The sequence below is a fragment of the Leptinotarsa decemlineata genome, unplaced genomic scaffold (assembly GCF_025532065.1).
Source record: "Leptinotarsa decemlineata unplaced genomic scaffold, Ldec_3_MD MMD2_tig00001719_RagTag_RagTag, whole genome shotgun sequence".
In the NCBI taxonomy this organism is placed as follows: domain Eukaryota; kingdom Metazoa; phylum Arthropoda; class Insecta; order Coleoptera; family Chrysomelidae; genus Leptinotarsa; species Leptinotarsa decemlineata.
In genome coordinates this window covers 6,176,917-6,192,555 of record NW_027412569.1, presented here as the reverse complement: position 1 = coordinate 6,192,555, position 15,639 = coordinate 6,176,917, and the positions used below count along the sequence as shown (strand labels likewise).

The following is a 15,639-nucleotide window of genomic DNA, read 5'->3' as shown; positions in this document are numbered from 1 at the left end:
TCCTGTCGTCTGCCTCTTTATACGGTCCGAACGTCTCAACTCAGGTATTTCAGGTACTATAGGTAAATTTGCCTGTATTTGAACTGCATCAGGTACTATTCTTTGTGTTATATCTTCTCTAGGAATGTGTATGGTTTTGTTTAATATATTGAAACACAACAAGACCTCACATTCAATATATTAAACAAAACCATACACATTCCTGGAGAAGATATAACACAAAGAATAGTACCTGATGCAGTACAAATACAGGCAAATTTACCTAAAGTACCTGAAATACCTGAGTTGAGACGTTCGGACCGAATAAAGAGGCAGACGACAGGATGACAAGTTCAGTTTGAGGAGTGCCTAGAAGATGACAGTACGACCAGCTGTCGAAAGCGCTCGTAGATAATTAATAGACGATATAAAGCTTCAAATCCTTTTTGTGAAATTTAATATTGAAATATTAATAATTTTTTATCCGAAATGACATGTTCCTGGTACCTTATATCAAAATTTCTACCAGTTTGGCCTGTATATATGGCGGGGCATTCACCACATTCTAGTCGATATATACCAGATCTCTTCCCTTTGTCTAATTTAGGTTTGGCATTGAATAATATGTTTCCTAAATTTCCGTTGGATGTGTAGAATATTTGTAGACTGAATTCTGAAAGAAATTTTCAATATTCTCGAAGATTCTACCTGCATAATTGATAGTAACATATTTCTGTTCTGGTCTTGTGTGAATTGAATATAGTTCTTTCTTTATTGATTTTTGTTTATATTTCATTATAATGTCGTTAACTGGAGTAATAGGTATTTTGTTATTAACTGGTATTTGTTTAATAATTGCGATTTCACTTCGGAGGTTTTGATCAGAATGAGGTATTGTGAAAGCCCTATGTTTCATTGACCTGAACGCAGACAATTTCTGTGAAATCGGTTTGAAAGAGTCAAAAGGTATTGTGCAATCTGTGATGTGTTTTTTCTGGAAATAAAGTCAAATTCATCATCGTTTTTGGATATCGTCAGATCTAAAAAAATTATCTCATTGTTCTCTTCTATCTCTACGGTGGATTTGATTTTATCGTGTAGTCTACTGAGGAATTTCAAGTAATGAGTTATTCGTTTCGTTGATCCATGGAAGCCTACTAAAATTCCACTAAATATCTAAACCAGAACACAATATGTTTATGTGAAAGAAAGTTATTTGAAATGAGATTGTTCTCTAAATTATTTGAGAAGATTTCCGCTAGTAGATAACGGAATTAACGGTGATCCCGTCAGTAGGACTTAGTTTTACCAAATTCTATCATCGTGAAAAATCCACTTGATATAAACAATAGTCCTATCCTGAACCTATAACCCTGTTCCCAAAACCTACATTTTATCAAAATTTTTTGTTATGTTCATCGATATACTGCTATTAATTGAGATTATTCCAGGTATAGGCAATGAAGGTATAAATACTCAGATTTGAATGCAATCTATAGTTAGTTTTGAAAATGGTGTGATGACCGAAAATATCCAACAAATATAAAACTATCGTGGAAAATAAACAAAACTGTGATTTTATAGTGTATCCTCAGTAAAGATGAATTTTTACAAAATAAACAAGTCGTCAATCATAGAAGAACCATTTTATAGTATTGTGAGATCTCATTGGCATCACTTTAATGGTCAGAACAAGAAATTCTGTCAAACACTTTCTGTGTCTTGTCAATAATGTCCGACAACCTGTTGAGTTCATTCAATACCTTGTTACATATTATCTGTGCAAGCATCACATTCTATCATAAAAATAGTACATAACATTTATATGTTTTTAACCAATTTCAATCTTGACATAAAAATATGAGGATCCTATTCGTTAGTCTTTTGCAAACTTCATTTCAACCTCACTTTCGTAAGTATAAACACGTTGTCCATATCTTTTTCTATTTGATAATAATGTCAAGCTGCTGGAAAATAATTCCATATATAGATTTCAATTTAAGAGGCACCGGCGGACAGCTGTTTCAGCCTGTTGGGCATCGTCTGCACCAGGCAGGCAGTTCACGATTGAAGACAAAATGTGAATAACCAAGAAGAGTACTTGATAAAAATAACTGCGTAAACGAAAGCAAGATATGAGTGGAACCACCTATTGGTGTGATACCCAAGTCAACTCGCCGAATTTGTATGTCAGTGTTGGTGGTTTGACCAATCAACTAACAACTGGAGTAGTGGAAATTTGGGAAGCCATTCTGGAATGCCATCGGAAAACAAATCCACATCTTTCTAGAAATGACCTTGTTCGAGTCTAATAATTACTATGGATGTTGATGTTTAACTTGAGTTTCTTCTTCTCATTTGGTGTTCAGAATTAGTTTCACCTTGCTCGAACTACTTTTTACTATATTGGTAAAGTGTTGATGTCTCCCTGAGTTTTTTTTCTGAACAACAAATGAGAAGAAGAAACTCAAGTTAAACATCAACATTCATAGTAAGAATCAGACTCGAGCAAGGTAAGTCTGATTCCGAACAACAAGGAAACATCACCACTAGGAAGCAAATGAGACTTCCCTGAAACGTCATGAAATCAGTCCCAGTGAAAACAAAAACACAGAAGATGGATTAAGACCCGCAAAAACAGTTCGTCATTAAGTTATCATTGTAAACCTTTATGGAAAAAAAAGGTCAAACGAGAAGGAAGAACTGTTTTTCTCGTAATCAAATAAGTGAGGTTATTGGTCTGACCCCTCTTTACCTGTACGTTAAAGAGGTTGCGTTAATGGCCATGTTACTATTGCGCACGGCTGGTGTGAACCTCGAAGTAGGAATGGGTCAATTGGGGCTGGGCAAGTGCTTACTGCGCAACCTCTGCTGCAGACAACCAGTGATGCAATTGAACCTAGGTTTGTGTATGATAAACCCTAAAAAATACAAATCAAACAGAACACAGAGTCAGATGCTACAAATGCAAATCGCATATATACAGACGGCTCAAAAACCAAAGAAGGCTCAGGATGTGGAGTGTACTCCAGATCGCTAAGTCTAAGGATTGAGTGGGGAATGGAAAAAAATACCAGCGTGGTTCAAACAGGAGTGGTTGGTATCTCAATCTTCACGAAATGAATAACCAGAAAAGGAATTTCTGGCAAAAACATAACAATCTGCACTGATAGCAGACAAGCCATATTAGCCTTGAACAGACAACGTGTTACCTCAGGGCTAGTACTAGAGTGCCACCAAGATTTAGTCAAAGCTTCGGTAGATAATAACATTATCTTGACGTGGATTAAAGGGCATGACAGGAGTAAGGGTAATCGAATTGTTATCTCTTTAGTCAAAGAAGCGGCTGGACTGAGAATTTTAGGACCCAGTGGCACCTACGGCTTGATGACTTCGCCAATTACGGAACTAGCCAAAGTCACACTCATGCCCAATCCCTGAAGAGATGGGATGGGATCAACGGATGCACTCTTGCGAGGATCACTCTGGGCGACCCTGGGAAGCTGGCGCCAAAGAAATATCTGGCGATGACCAGGGAAAATCTACGCTTAACAGTAGGATTATTGACTAGTCTGTCAACTAAGGAAGCACCTCCATAATATTGGGATCATAGACAGGATGTGTGAACAGGAAGATTAATTTGTCAAGCATGTCCTATGCGAGTGTCCGGAGTTACCGTCAATAAGAGAGAGAGTGTCTTTAGCTAGTCTTGGCCTACACCTGCCGATGAAAAGGAGATATCTCCCAGTGACCTGTCCACCTTCCTGGAAAAAACAGGATGGACGATGACCTAGGAGGACAACTCCTCAGGAGGATTTACAATGGGTCACATTTGGCCCAAGTGCTGTGGGACTACACTCACCCTCCCTGCTCTACAGATACAGAAGTGGGGTTATTGCAAAATTCCTCAAAATTTGTGTTTTCACTCAGAAGGTACGTTGTGATTCGAACAGTTCAAAGTTCATTCGCTGTTTTTCTGTGGAATGACTCATAAATAGTTCATCGCATCGAGGAATTTGCAAAACTACCATGAAATCAACTGCAAAAGAGACAGTACCTGAGGTTATTCTGAGAAATCTCAAAGTCTTTATCCACAACACGCACTTTTCTTCAACATCCAGAAATGCAATATTCTTCTCGACGCGTGTCTAACCAACCAAGTTAGTATCTTAAGGAGACCCACTCAAGTTTGACCTACCTGTAAATGTCAATCACTTTGTGATCATACGACATATAAAATACAATATTCAAGTGTTTTCATATCACTCAATGAAAGTCATTTTCATCGAACCATGGTACTATTTTAACAATGAGATATCACTCGAATTAGAATTATAAAAGGTGTTGATTGCGATTCAGTTTCATAATTCTTAGGAAAAATTTGTTTTGTTGAATACTCTGAATCCCATCATCAGTCGTAGTGTTTCGAAAACTTGTGTAAGTTTAAATAAAACGGTTCGGTGTTAATCCTCAATAAACGCCACTATCTAATCTGTCTCATACAAAAATACAAAATGTACCTGTAGACGTCAAAAATTTTTTCCTCAGTCTTGATTTGTTCAGTTCATCATGTTTGAGGAAGAAGAGTTTTATCTGTTGTTTTCCATTATATTGATTTTAATGTTGATATACTGTAAATTAAAAAACCAAAGGAGGATGGCGTTATTGAATTCAAGTGAGTTTATTTAAGATCGAAATTATTATCCCTATTCATTAGTCATGATTTTTAAAACTATTACAAGGTGAAGTAAGAATAACCTCATCGTAGAACGGAGCGGTTTGAAATTGATTATTTTATCGCGGGGGAAAGGTTTTAGAGCTGTTATTTTTGAATATTACTGGACGTTTTTCCCAACACTAAACCGTTATTCCAAAACCTTGATACGTATTTCGATCATCAAGTGATCATCTTCAAGAGGAAGATCAAGATCTTCAAGAAAAAGATCAGTTTGATCTTCAAGAGGAAGATCAGTTTTATTTTCCTCTCGAAGAAGATCACTTGGTGATCGAAACACGTGTCGAGGTGGTAAAATAACGGTTTGGTGCATCACCATTGTTATTTTTGAAATTACAATTCATGTAAAATATTTTTCTTATTGGGAATGTTCGGCATAGACAGTTTTGTTGGACAATAATGCCAACGATATGTTTAAAAAAAAGAAAATTGGAATTTCTACTGATCAGACCGTCACAAATAATAACGTACCTAGGATTCCTTATTATGTTGAATACAATGCCTGCTTGCTATATTGATCTTTGCGAGTATGTGATCAGAAAGTAATCAAGTGATATTGTAATATTGCTTGAATTGAAGGGGTTATATTTTTAAGAGTGAATAATTTTTGGGAAAGAAAGTTTTTGGCTTTCTGCTACTCCATCTTGATACATAAAAGGGATGAGGGAATCTTCCAAAGAAAAGAAGAAAGTAATCAATTCGAAAATAAGTAACTCTATACATGGATGTGTAGATCATGCAAAGAAGTAACTTTCAGACACAAACTGAAAGAATGTCTTCGTGAAAGAGCTACTTTCATATAAACATTGAATTACACGAAAGAAAAAAATTCTTTCGAAACAAATACCTTTACATGAACACTGAATTATACAGAAGAATCTTTTCTCTACTCAGTTTGTATTTCAAATATTCGTTGTGCAATAAAAATCAGGTATCATTCACATGAGTTCTACTTTGAATGAATGGTAATAAATTGCACTTACAAGGAACACTGTCACCCTCACTGGTATACACCGATGTTTCGCCTTAAGACACTTGCTTCAAGGCTCTTCAGTACCAAATTGGATAACATTATAGAAAATACCCACAGTTCATTCACGAATTACGATTTATTAATGTCACGGAATGAGCTTGATCTGCTTATGTCATCGATGACATCGTAATGACAAATAGATAAATGAATGTCATTACCATGTCCACTAAATAGTTAACAAATCACTTTCATATACATATCATTTTCAATACAAACAAATGCAACAAAATCACATACACATGTGATTTTAGAAATGGATATATGGAAATTATGTTCTTCTCCATATGAGATATGTTATTATCATTACAAATGACAACCAATTTTCATAACATACGGAAGATTATTCATGCATATCGATGATAGTCACAGAGAACGGGAATTATTGAATATTAGATTGGTGTAATGCCAATCATCTCATCCTGAATATTTGAAATACAAATTATAGGATATTTCAACAGGGACTTCTAAATTTTGACAGTTGATAACGGCCATCTTGATGAAGCTACATCTGTCAAATTTATTCAGATTGTTTGGTCGAATCACTATGAACAGTGCGGTTTCTTCCTCTTCTTGACAGAACCTACATTGGGTTTCTTCTGTTCATATGTTTCCTGAGCCGGCTATACCCCGTTAGTAGACCAACCACTACCCTTACTACCTTACGGTTGTGGTTTAGCACTACCCTTATATAACCAGAGTGTCATTTTTGGGTTCAGCCCCCAGTTTTTTCCGCACATTCTTCTGCAGATTCCCAGGGCCATCCTGGCCTTATGTGCTGTTTTTTTGGATGTGGGGGTTCCACGTGAGCCTGTGATCTAAAGTCAAACCTAAGTATTTGACTTCCGGGACGAAAGGGATCTCCACTTCATTGAGTATTGGTAGTTTTAGTCCTCGCATCACTATTTTCCTTGTGAACACGACGACAGTGGTTTTTTTGGGTATTCACTGAGAGGTTCTCATGCTCGCACCATCTGCCGACGATGTTCAAGGCTCTTGTCATGCGCTCCGAGATGACGCCTGCAAATTTCTGTTTTGTGTCTATCACTAGATAGTCACAGAAGGCAATATATGCCTTCTCCAGATAGCTTCCTGAGGAGTTCGTCTACTAGATTTGCCCATAGCAAAGGCGATAGTATGCCTCCTTGTAGGCATCCCGTCTCTGCGCTCTCACCTGTATGGTGGTCTCTCCTAGAGTGGTGTATATCATCCTACTTTCTAGGCTGGCTTTTATCCATTGACACACGATAGCTGCTACTCCATTTTTTGGAGACATTATTAAATGCACCTTTGATGTCTATTAAAGCAGCTACTGCCATTTCTTTCTCGTCCAGCGATTTAGATACTAGTCCAGCGCTAAATCTGTCGATGCCCCAGGCTGGTACGCATATTGACGAGCGCTAAGAGGCCTTTCCATAGACAATGTCGTGTGTTCAATGGGCTCTGGAGCAGTTGGCAACTGACCCTACTTTTCATCGAAAAACCATCTTCAGCAATGGGGCCCATTTCTAAATGAATGGGTACGTGAACAAACAAAATTGTTGAATTTGGGATGATACTAATCCACATGAGATTCAAAAGTGTTCAATGCGTCCCGAAAAAGTCACTGTTTGGTTTTGATTTTGGGCTGGCGGGGTCATTGGTCCATTTTTCTTCGAGAACGACGTTGGCTAGGCCATCACTGTCACCGGCGAGCACTATAGGTCGTTGATTACCAACTTCTACCAACTTACCAACTCCTTTCGGCCTGAATTGGATGATCTGGGCAGCAAAGATGTGTGGTTCCAACACGACGGCGCTATGTGCCACACAGCACAGGCCACATTGGATATTCTGCACGAGCAATTTGAGGGCATGGTCATCTCACGTGCAGGTGATGTGAACTGGCTACCGAAATCGTGCGTTAGATTTTCCTTGTGAGGTTTACTCGAGTCGCAGTTGTATGCGAATGGGGTATAAACCACAGCGGTCCTCAAAGCCACCATAACCTATGCCATCGGTCAAAGTCAGCCTGATTTACTCGCCAGAGTCATGAAAAATTGGTGTTCCGGGCCCAAAGAAGCCGTGGCGGGCCTTTGAATGATGGTATATTCATATTCCAGACATAATGGCTTCAATAGATCTATCAAACGAAAAAGAAATTCGATGATGTCCGTCGTACACGTTGTTTTATTTAAATTTGAAGCGCTTAATGAAAAACCCTATACATGCCAAGTCCTTATAAGAGATTTTCTTTCCGCGTATAAAAAAAACTTGAACATGATAGTGGGGGGAAAAAGTATTTATTCACGTATTTATTACATCAAAATAGGTTAACCCATGTTGCAGTAGATATGATATACAATTATTATAATTCCATAGGGACATTTGTCTGATCTCTTTGTATAACATCGGCTTTACCCTTATTATTTTACGCAAAAAGTAGTTCAAAGAATCGCTAATATTATCATTATGTCAATATTCCAGTGTATGTGTGTGTGTGTGGATTTTTATTTTTTTGGAACAGTTTCAGCTTTTTTTCCACCATAGGATGAATATCACAGATCAAGGTTATAGATAACATTATTCCGAGTAAATTGTGATTTCAGCACTGTTAATTGATCTAATAAGTTCAATTAATAGCTAACATAACATATCTTAATGTAAAAATATAATTTATTTCAGATGATAATCATCGAGAGGTATTTATTTATGGTGCGACCATTCCAAAGGACTGTGGGTGAAGAGCAGTTGTTCTTGTCTCTTTTATTCCCTACAAAATCATTATTTCTTTCCGTGAATTCGATTCGAAGTTTCGACCCTGGTCCAGTTGTAACCCCTGGAGTACTTCGTGTCTGGCAATCACGTTCTGCAACACAGCGTCTGCCACTGTTTTAGTATCTTACTTGAGTAAGGCTACTACTTCAGGTTCTGGAGAAATAATCCATCACAACCATGAAGTACTTGTTACCGGATTTGGTCGTGAGAAGTGGTCCCAGAATGTCAACTGCGATTCTCTCGGAAGGGAACTCACTGAGGTACTGCTTCAAAATTTCTCTTTGCCTTGTCTTCGAACTCTTTCTCGAAGAGCACAAGTCACAGCGCTTACACTACTCTTCCACGTCTCGACGGAAATTGATCCAATAGTACCTTTCACGCACTCTCGCTAGAGTTCTATTTACTCCGAAATGTCCTTCAGTGCAATATCTTATGTCCATTCCCCTGGACAAAGAACCCTTACAGATTTCTACCTTTTGGTTCAGAAGAAATCCAAAGCAGCGGTAGCTCATCTCCCTATCAGAGTCCATAAAGGATTATCTGCCCGCTCCCTTGTTAAGTCTGGAGACAAGTTCTTCTCCTGGTTACTGAAATTGCTTGTCCTCCTGGCATTTACAAAATTTGTATCCGGATGTCAGGCATGGTCTTCTTGAAAGGCTATCTGCGTTTCCGAGACTATTTTCTTTCCGATTTCGGATTTTAAAGTCGTAAATTTTTAATTATTCGAGCTACCTGGCTATTTGTCTTTCTGGTGTTTGGAGTTGAGAAGCCATCGAAGTGCTGAGTAGTCTGACCTGATCAAGAATTTGCAGCCATATAAAAAGGAGTGATAGGGATCGCCCCTTTGACCACTACGACGAACGCAGTAATTTCTTCCGGACGTTCCCAGAGACTTACTAAAATAGCTAATGACGAATTCTTCTTCCTCTTGTACCTGGGAAAGTACTGCTCTTATTCCATGTTGGGATGCATCCGTGTCCAGTAAAAACAAACCCTTCTTCTTTGGGTATGCCAGGATCGGTGCGCTGATCAAATGTCTCTTCTGGTTAGGAAATGCTTGTTGGCAATCTGGGTACCAACTGAAAGGTGTCCTCTTTTCAGTTAAGTTATCCAGCGGTCTGGCGACTTTTCCAAAGTCTTTCAGGTAACACCAGTAATAGCTACAGAGTCCTAGAAAGCTTCTTACGTCGTGCTTGCTCTTCGGTTTTGGCCATTGCATTGCCATGATTTTCTCTGAATCTGTTTCAACACCTTTTGAAGACACAACGTTTCCCTAGAAATTCATTTTTCTGGAAGAGGCAGCTTGGGATTGATCTGCAAATAAGCATTCCACATTCTCGTGAAAACATCCCTCAAGTTTGACAAATGTTCGTCAAAACTTTTTTTGGTGACTATAATGTCATTGAGATAGACCAGCCATGTTTTCCAGCTAAGTCCTCTCAACACCAACTCCATCAAGCGTTCAAATGTTGCGGGTGCATTGCATAAGCCGAACGGCATACACTTAAACTGGTATAATCCATTGCCGGTGGAAAAGGCACTTTTCTCTTCATCCTCGGGGCGAACGACCACCTGCCAATATCCACTTTTCAGATGAAATGTTGAGAACCATCTGCATCCGGCCAAGATGTTCAGGGTGTCATCTATTCTAGAAGGGAGATGATTGTCTATTCTAGGAGGGAACATCCTGTATTCTAGGCTGAATCTCATCGAACCGACTTTCTTAGTCACCAACACAACAGGTGACGACCAGGGGCTGCTTGATTACTCCTTCCTTCAACATGTCCTCAATGATGGATGGAGATTGGTCATGTTGTGCGAAAGGAAGTCGTCTTGGTGTTTGACGTATGTGCTTGACATCGAACCGATGTTGAACCAAATCCGTTCGACCACTGATTTTGCCTTTGACAAACATATCGTTCTCTTCCTATACGAATCGGGTGGCCTTGCATATTTCTATTTCTTCTATTTCAGATAGATGGCTCCACGTCTTCCTGATAGAAACGATACTGTCAATTTTCACATAATGTTTGCAGGTGCTCATTACTTGCCCTTACTTCAGAGTCACCCTGTTATTATTAGGGTTGTTTATTTCTACCAAAATGGTCCGATTGTTACCATTTACCTGAGATCTGGCCTGCTTCAGAGCCGTTGGATGGTTCTATCGTTACTGTGCCCAAGCCGCCAAGTCCAGCAATTTTTGCTTTAATGATTTTCTTGGTGTTGGGAGAGATTCTGGAATCTTTCAGTTGACCCACTTTGGCAGTGTCATGAGGCTGAGACAGCACAACGAGCAGAATTTCCTCATTTTCAACTTTCAACAGTTCGATCATCAAAGCCTTTGATCTCTCTGTCAGCCATAGTCCAGTCATTTTAAGGGGTTTGCCTAAGAAAGTGAACATACCCAGCTGTGAATTTGTATTAACTTCGTATTTAGGCATCACAAAAGTATTCTCAAAATTCACACATGATTCGACGGCCGCAACTTCAAAAATTGGGGGTCAAAAGTCAAAAATAACGACTTTTTGCACGTTTTTTGCCAATATCTCGTTTCCAATGAGTTTAATACTAATTGTATTCATTATCAATATTGTAGAGAATCAAATTCTCTACAACTTTTGTGTCCAACATTTTTTCATACCTTGAATCGTTTTTGGGATAGAGGGCAGCGCGAGCGCAGATTGAATATTATTTGAAATCAACAATGTGAAAAATATATAAATATAATGTACTTGTTGATAAAAAATCAAAATTATTTATAATTACACAACACAACAAAAAAATATTTTTTGAATGTTTCCTACACTAAATTAGTCAATTGCTACTGATTTTGGGGTGATAAAAACGAAAATAACAATGAAAAATTTTTATTAGCTCTGGTTTTTGAGATACACAGTACTTAATCTTAAAGAGTAGTTATACTATACGTGAAAAGTGAAAGTACATAAAACAATATTGTTATGTTTCTTTTAGAATATTTTAAGTACAAAATTAATAAAAAAAAACATTATTCTTAGTGTTTTGACAAATGAAAGAAGTTTGTACCACCAAATTTCAATTAAGTCCATCCGATTCATTGTAAGATCGCTGTCGTTTAGCTTGTCTTTTATAAAACACTTCTGGAGCATCCCTACACACAGAACAGCAGTAGTCTGCAAGCATTGCTTCATTCCAACGGCCCTGATATCTCTGTTCCATTAAGGCAAGGTCTTGATGGAATCTTTCTCCATGTTCGTCACTCACAGCTCCACAGTTTTGTGGGAAGAAATTAAGATGAGAGTGAAGAAAATGAATTTTTAAGGACATGTTGCATCCAAGTTGGTGGTACGCTTGAAGAAGCTCTTTAACCAATGCTGTGAAGTTATCATCTCTTTTGTTACTTAAAAACCCATGTACAACCCCCTTAAAGGCTTCCCAGGCTCTTTTTTCATTTCCTGTTAAAATCATGTCAAAAGCAGGATCATTTACGATTTCACGGATTTGAGGCCCAATAAAGATGCCTTCCTTGACTTTAGCATCACTCAACCTGGAAAACTTTGCTCTCAAGTACTTAAAAGTTTGTTCTTCCTGGTCCATGGCCTTCACAAAGTTTTTCATTAGTCCCAACTTAATATGTAATGGGGGAAGGAGAACATCCTTAGGATCTACAAGAGGCTCGTAAACTACATTTTTCTCATTAGGGGTTTAGGTCTCGTGTAGGCCAGTTCATTTTTTTATAGTGAGATTTTCTATCCCGACTGTCCCACAGACACAAAAAACAACAGTACTTGGTGAACCCTAATTGCATTCCTAGGAGTATAGCAATGACTTTCAGATCACCACAGATGTGCCACTTGTGTTGTTCATATTTGATTGATTGGAGAAGTGTTTTCATATTTATATACGTTTCCTTCATGTGAACTGCATGACCTATAGGAATAGAGGGTAGCTGATTTCCGTTATGCAGAAGTACAGCTTTTAAGCTTAGTTTTGAAGAGTCTATAAACAGTCTCCATTCAGATGGAGTGTGATCCAAATTCAAGCAGTCCATCAAACCATTAACATCAGAACAAACTACGAGGTTTTCTTTTTTCTCAAAAAAAGGAAGCAAATCTTTTTGACGCTGTCTGTACTGAGATATTTTCACATCATGTTTTAGAAGATTCCACTGTTGTAGTCTTGACCCTAACATCTCAGCCTTTTCCTCAGACAAGCGAAGATCTCTTATAAAGTCACTCAACTCTGCTTGACTAATTCTGTGCGGATCACTAGACCTATCGCTTACCTCAAAATCAGGGTCATAGGATGTAGAAGGATGGGTTGCTCCTTCTAAACCGTCTTCATCACCTTCCTCTAAAATTTCATAGTTTTGGGGTGGAGAAGGGACTGGCAAATTTTCTGAGTGTGGTACAGGCCGAAGAGCAGATGGGAGATTAGGGTATTTAACCGTTCCTCTTTTCTCCATAGATAAACCTTGCTTAATGGGAGGAGTTAAGCAGAAATAACAGTCGTCTGTATGATTGGTAGGCTCACGCCAAACCATAGGTACTGCAAAAGCCATTGCCCGGTTTTTATTTTTCAGCCACTCTCGCAATATGACGGAACAAGAATTACAACATATATGAGGAGCCCATGATTTATCTTGGTCCCCAACTTTCACACCAAAATAATGTTCATAGGCTGTCTTAACGATAGGTGTCATTTTACGTTTCTGAGCCTTAAATGTTATTTCACCACATATATAGCAAAAGCTATCGACAGAATTCACACACTTTCGAGGCATTTCAGATCAGCACTTAAATTAATTCAAAAATCAACTTCACACGATAATTTCAATAGCAACCACGTGCGTTCAATTGACAAACTCACATAGGTTATGTTTACTACTTAAGAACAGCTGATGAGAGGGGTGTTATGTAAACAAACATGTGTACCAACTGTTGGTGATGAAATATTTCATTTGTTGAAAACTCAATATACATATATATAATATAATGATACTATATCTTGAAAACAAGAGCTAATATATAATTTTTATGGTCACTTTCTGTTTTAACACGTGGAAATACATTAAAATCATCTAATTTCAACCCCGAAACAAAAATTTTGTTGTGTTGTGTTATTTATTGAGTAATAATTTATAAACCTCAAATGAGCTGATTTCGATCGGGACAACCAGTTCATTTCAAATAATATTTAATCTGCGCTCGCCCTGCCCTCTATCTCAAAAACGATTCAACGTATAAAAAAAATGTTTGAAACAAAACAAAAGAAAATTTAATTCCCTACAATATTGATGATGAATACAATTAGTATAAAACCCATTGAAAACGAGATATTGGCAAAAAACATGCAAATTGTCGTTTTTTTTTTTTTACTTTTGACCCCCAATTTTTGAAGTTGCGGCCATCGAATCATATGTGAATTTTGAGAATACTTTTATGATGCCAAAATACAAAGTTTATACAAATTTACAGCTGAGTATGTCAACTTTCCGAAGTACAGGTCTAAATCGACCTAAAATGACTGGACAACCAGTATTGTGACGACCAAAGATGCTGTAGTTCAGCGAAACTGGTGGTTTTGTGAACTTTCAAAAGGAAATCTCACATGAAAGTGTGTTTTTTGAGTACTTTATAACGGACATAAAGACGTATTATTATTATTATTTAACACACTGCCTAATTTATTCAGCAGCAGCTTATGCAATCATACATTAAAGCTATCAAGATCAAAAATAATAATTTTTGCATAACGAATGTAATTGTTGGGTCTATCATTGCTTTTAAAGTGTAATTTAGGTTTGTACATGATATGTAGATGTCGGTGTGGAGAGAATTGCTTTAATCCTCAACAATCCTTGCTATCTAATCTTGGAATTCAAATTACGGAATGTTCTAAAATGATTAAAAATTATATTTCACAGCCTTTTTATTTGAACAGACTCGCGAATCGGGCTAAAAAATGACTCTCAGTGAAGTTGTGTTTATTCTTGTGATTTCATTAGTAATGATTCTGATTTTATTTACTTTGAAGTATATTCAATACCATTCCAAAAAAAATAATTATATTGCAAGGATTGTGGGTGAGTGATAAATGAAATTGTGTGTTGTTATTTGTATTTCTGTCAGATTTCAATAACTATTTCAAAGTTCACTAAGAAAATTTCAATAGTAGTACTAGATTTCACCCGGATGCTTCTAGGGTTTCAACTTTATAGAATATCGATTCATTAGCACATAGTTAGCTTCTTGGCTTTCATTTCATTTGAAAAAATTGGAGAAGCGAAAACCAAAAAGTTTTTTCCAAAAACTATTCTCTCCTACAGGGTGTTTTTTATAGAGGTATACAACTTTGAAATGGAATGAAACAAAGATGAATTTTTGAATTGACATGAAATTACAGCTGACTCAGACATAGTCTAATCTAGAGGTCAAATTTGTCCTCGTCAATCGTTGCAGGCTAATCGGTGTAGACTAGCGACTTCACATATCCTTACAGAAAATAGTCAAACGGCGTTAAATCGCATGATCTTGGAGGCAAATTCACGGGTTCGAAACGTGAAACTATGCCAAACGTTTCCTTCAATTAATCCATTGTGGCAAACGCTATGTGACATGTTGCGCCGTATTTTTGAAACCACAGGTCTTGTACATCAAAGTTGTTCAAATGATGAACAAAAAAGTCGGTATTCATGGCTCTAAAGCGGTCTCCATCAACTGTAGCCTTCTGACCAGCATCGTTATTGAAGAAGTGCAGACCAATGATTCCACCAACCCATAAAGCACACCTAACAGTTAATTTTCCTGGATATAACAGTGTCTCAATGACACTTGAGAATTACCATAACTCTAAATACGGCAGTTTCGTTTTTTGAAGTATCCATTCGAACAAAAGTGAGCTTCATCGCTGGACAATTCGCCGCGATACGGAACTATAATTTTCAAAATGAATTGGCACAATTTGGGAGCGGTATTCAGGCGTCAGTCTAAAAATCAAGAACGGAAACATCAACCAGGGGTGGAAAAATAAAAACTATCAACAAGAAATGAAGATACTTGGACGACACCTTCATAATATGGAACCATGGGAATGCAGTACTAGACACCTTCCTGAAGCACATTAACAACGTTAGTCCTATCATTTCACAATGGAGAAG

At 37.6% G+C, this 15,639-nt stretch overlaps 2 protein-coding genes across 3 annotated transcripts in view; one reads left to right on the top strand and one right to left on the bottom strand.

Moving 5' to 3' along the window:
* LOC111518013 (integrin alpha-PS4) overlaps positions 1-15,639 on the bottom strand; it is a 99,612-nt gene that overhangs the window by 41,147 nt on the left and 42,826 nt on the right. The gene's annotated exons all lie outside the window — the stretch shown is intronic.
* LOC141482701 (uncharacterized) overlaps positions 4,502-15,639 on the top strand; it is a 67,607-nt gene continuing 56,469 nt past the window's right edge. Inside the window, exon 1 of one of the 2 annotated variants that reach the window (XM_074176387.1) lies at positions 4,502-4,654. In XM_074176387.1, coding sequence (XP_074032488.1) covers positions 4,549-4,654 — 106 coding nt within the window. In that variant the 5' untranslated portion in view covers positions 4,502-4,548. Of the gene's footprint in view, positions 4,655-14,407; positions 14,566-15,639 lie in introns of those variants that run through there. The other variant, XM_074176386.1, reaches the window with a different exon arrangement.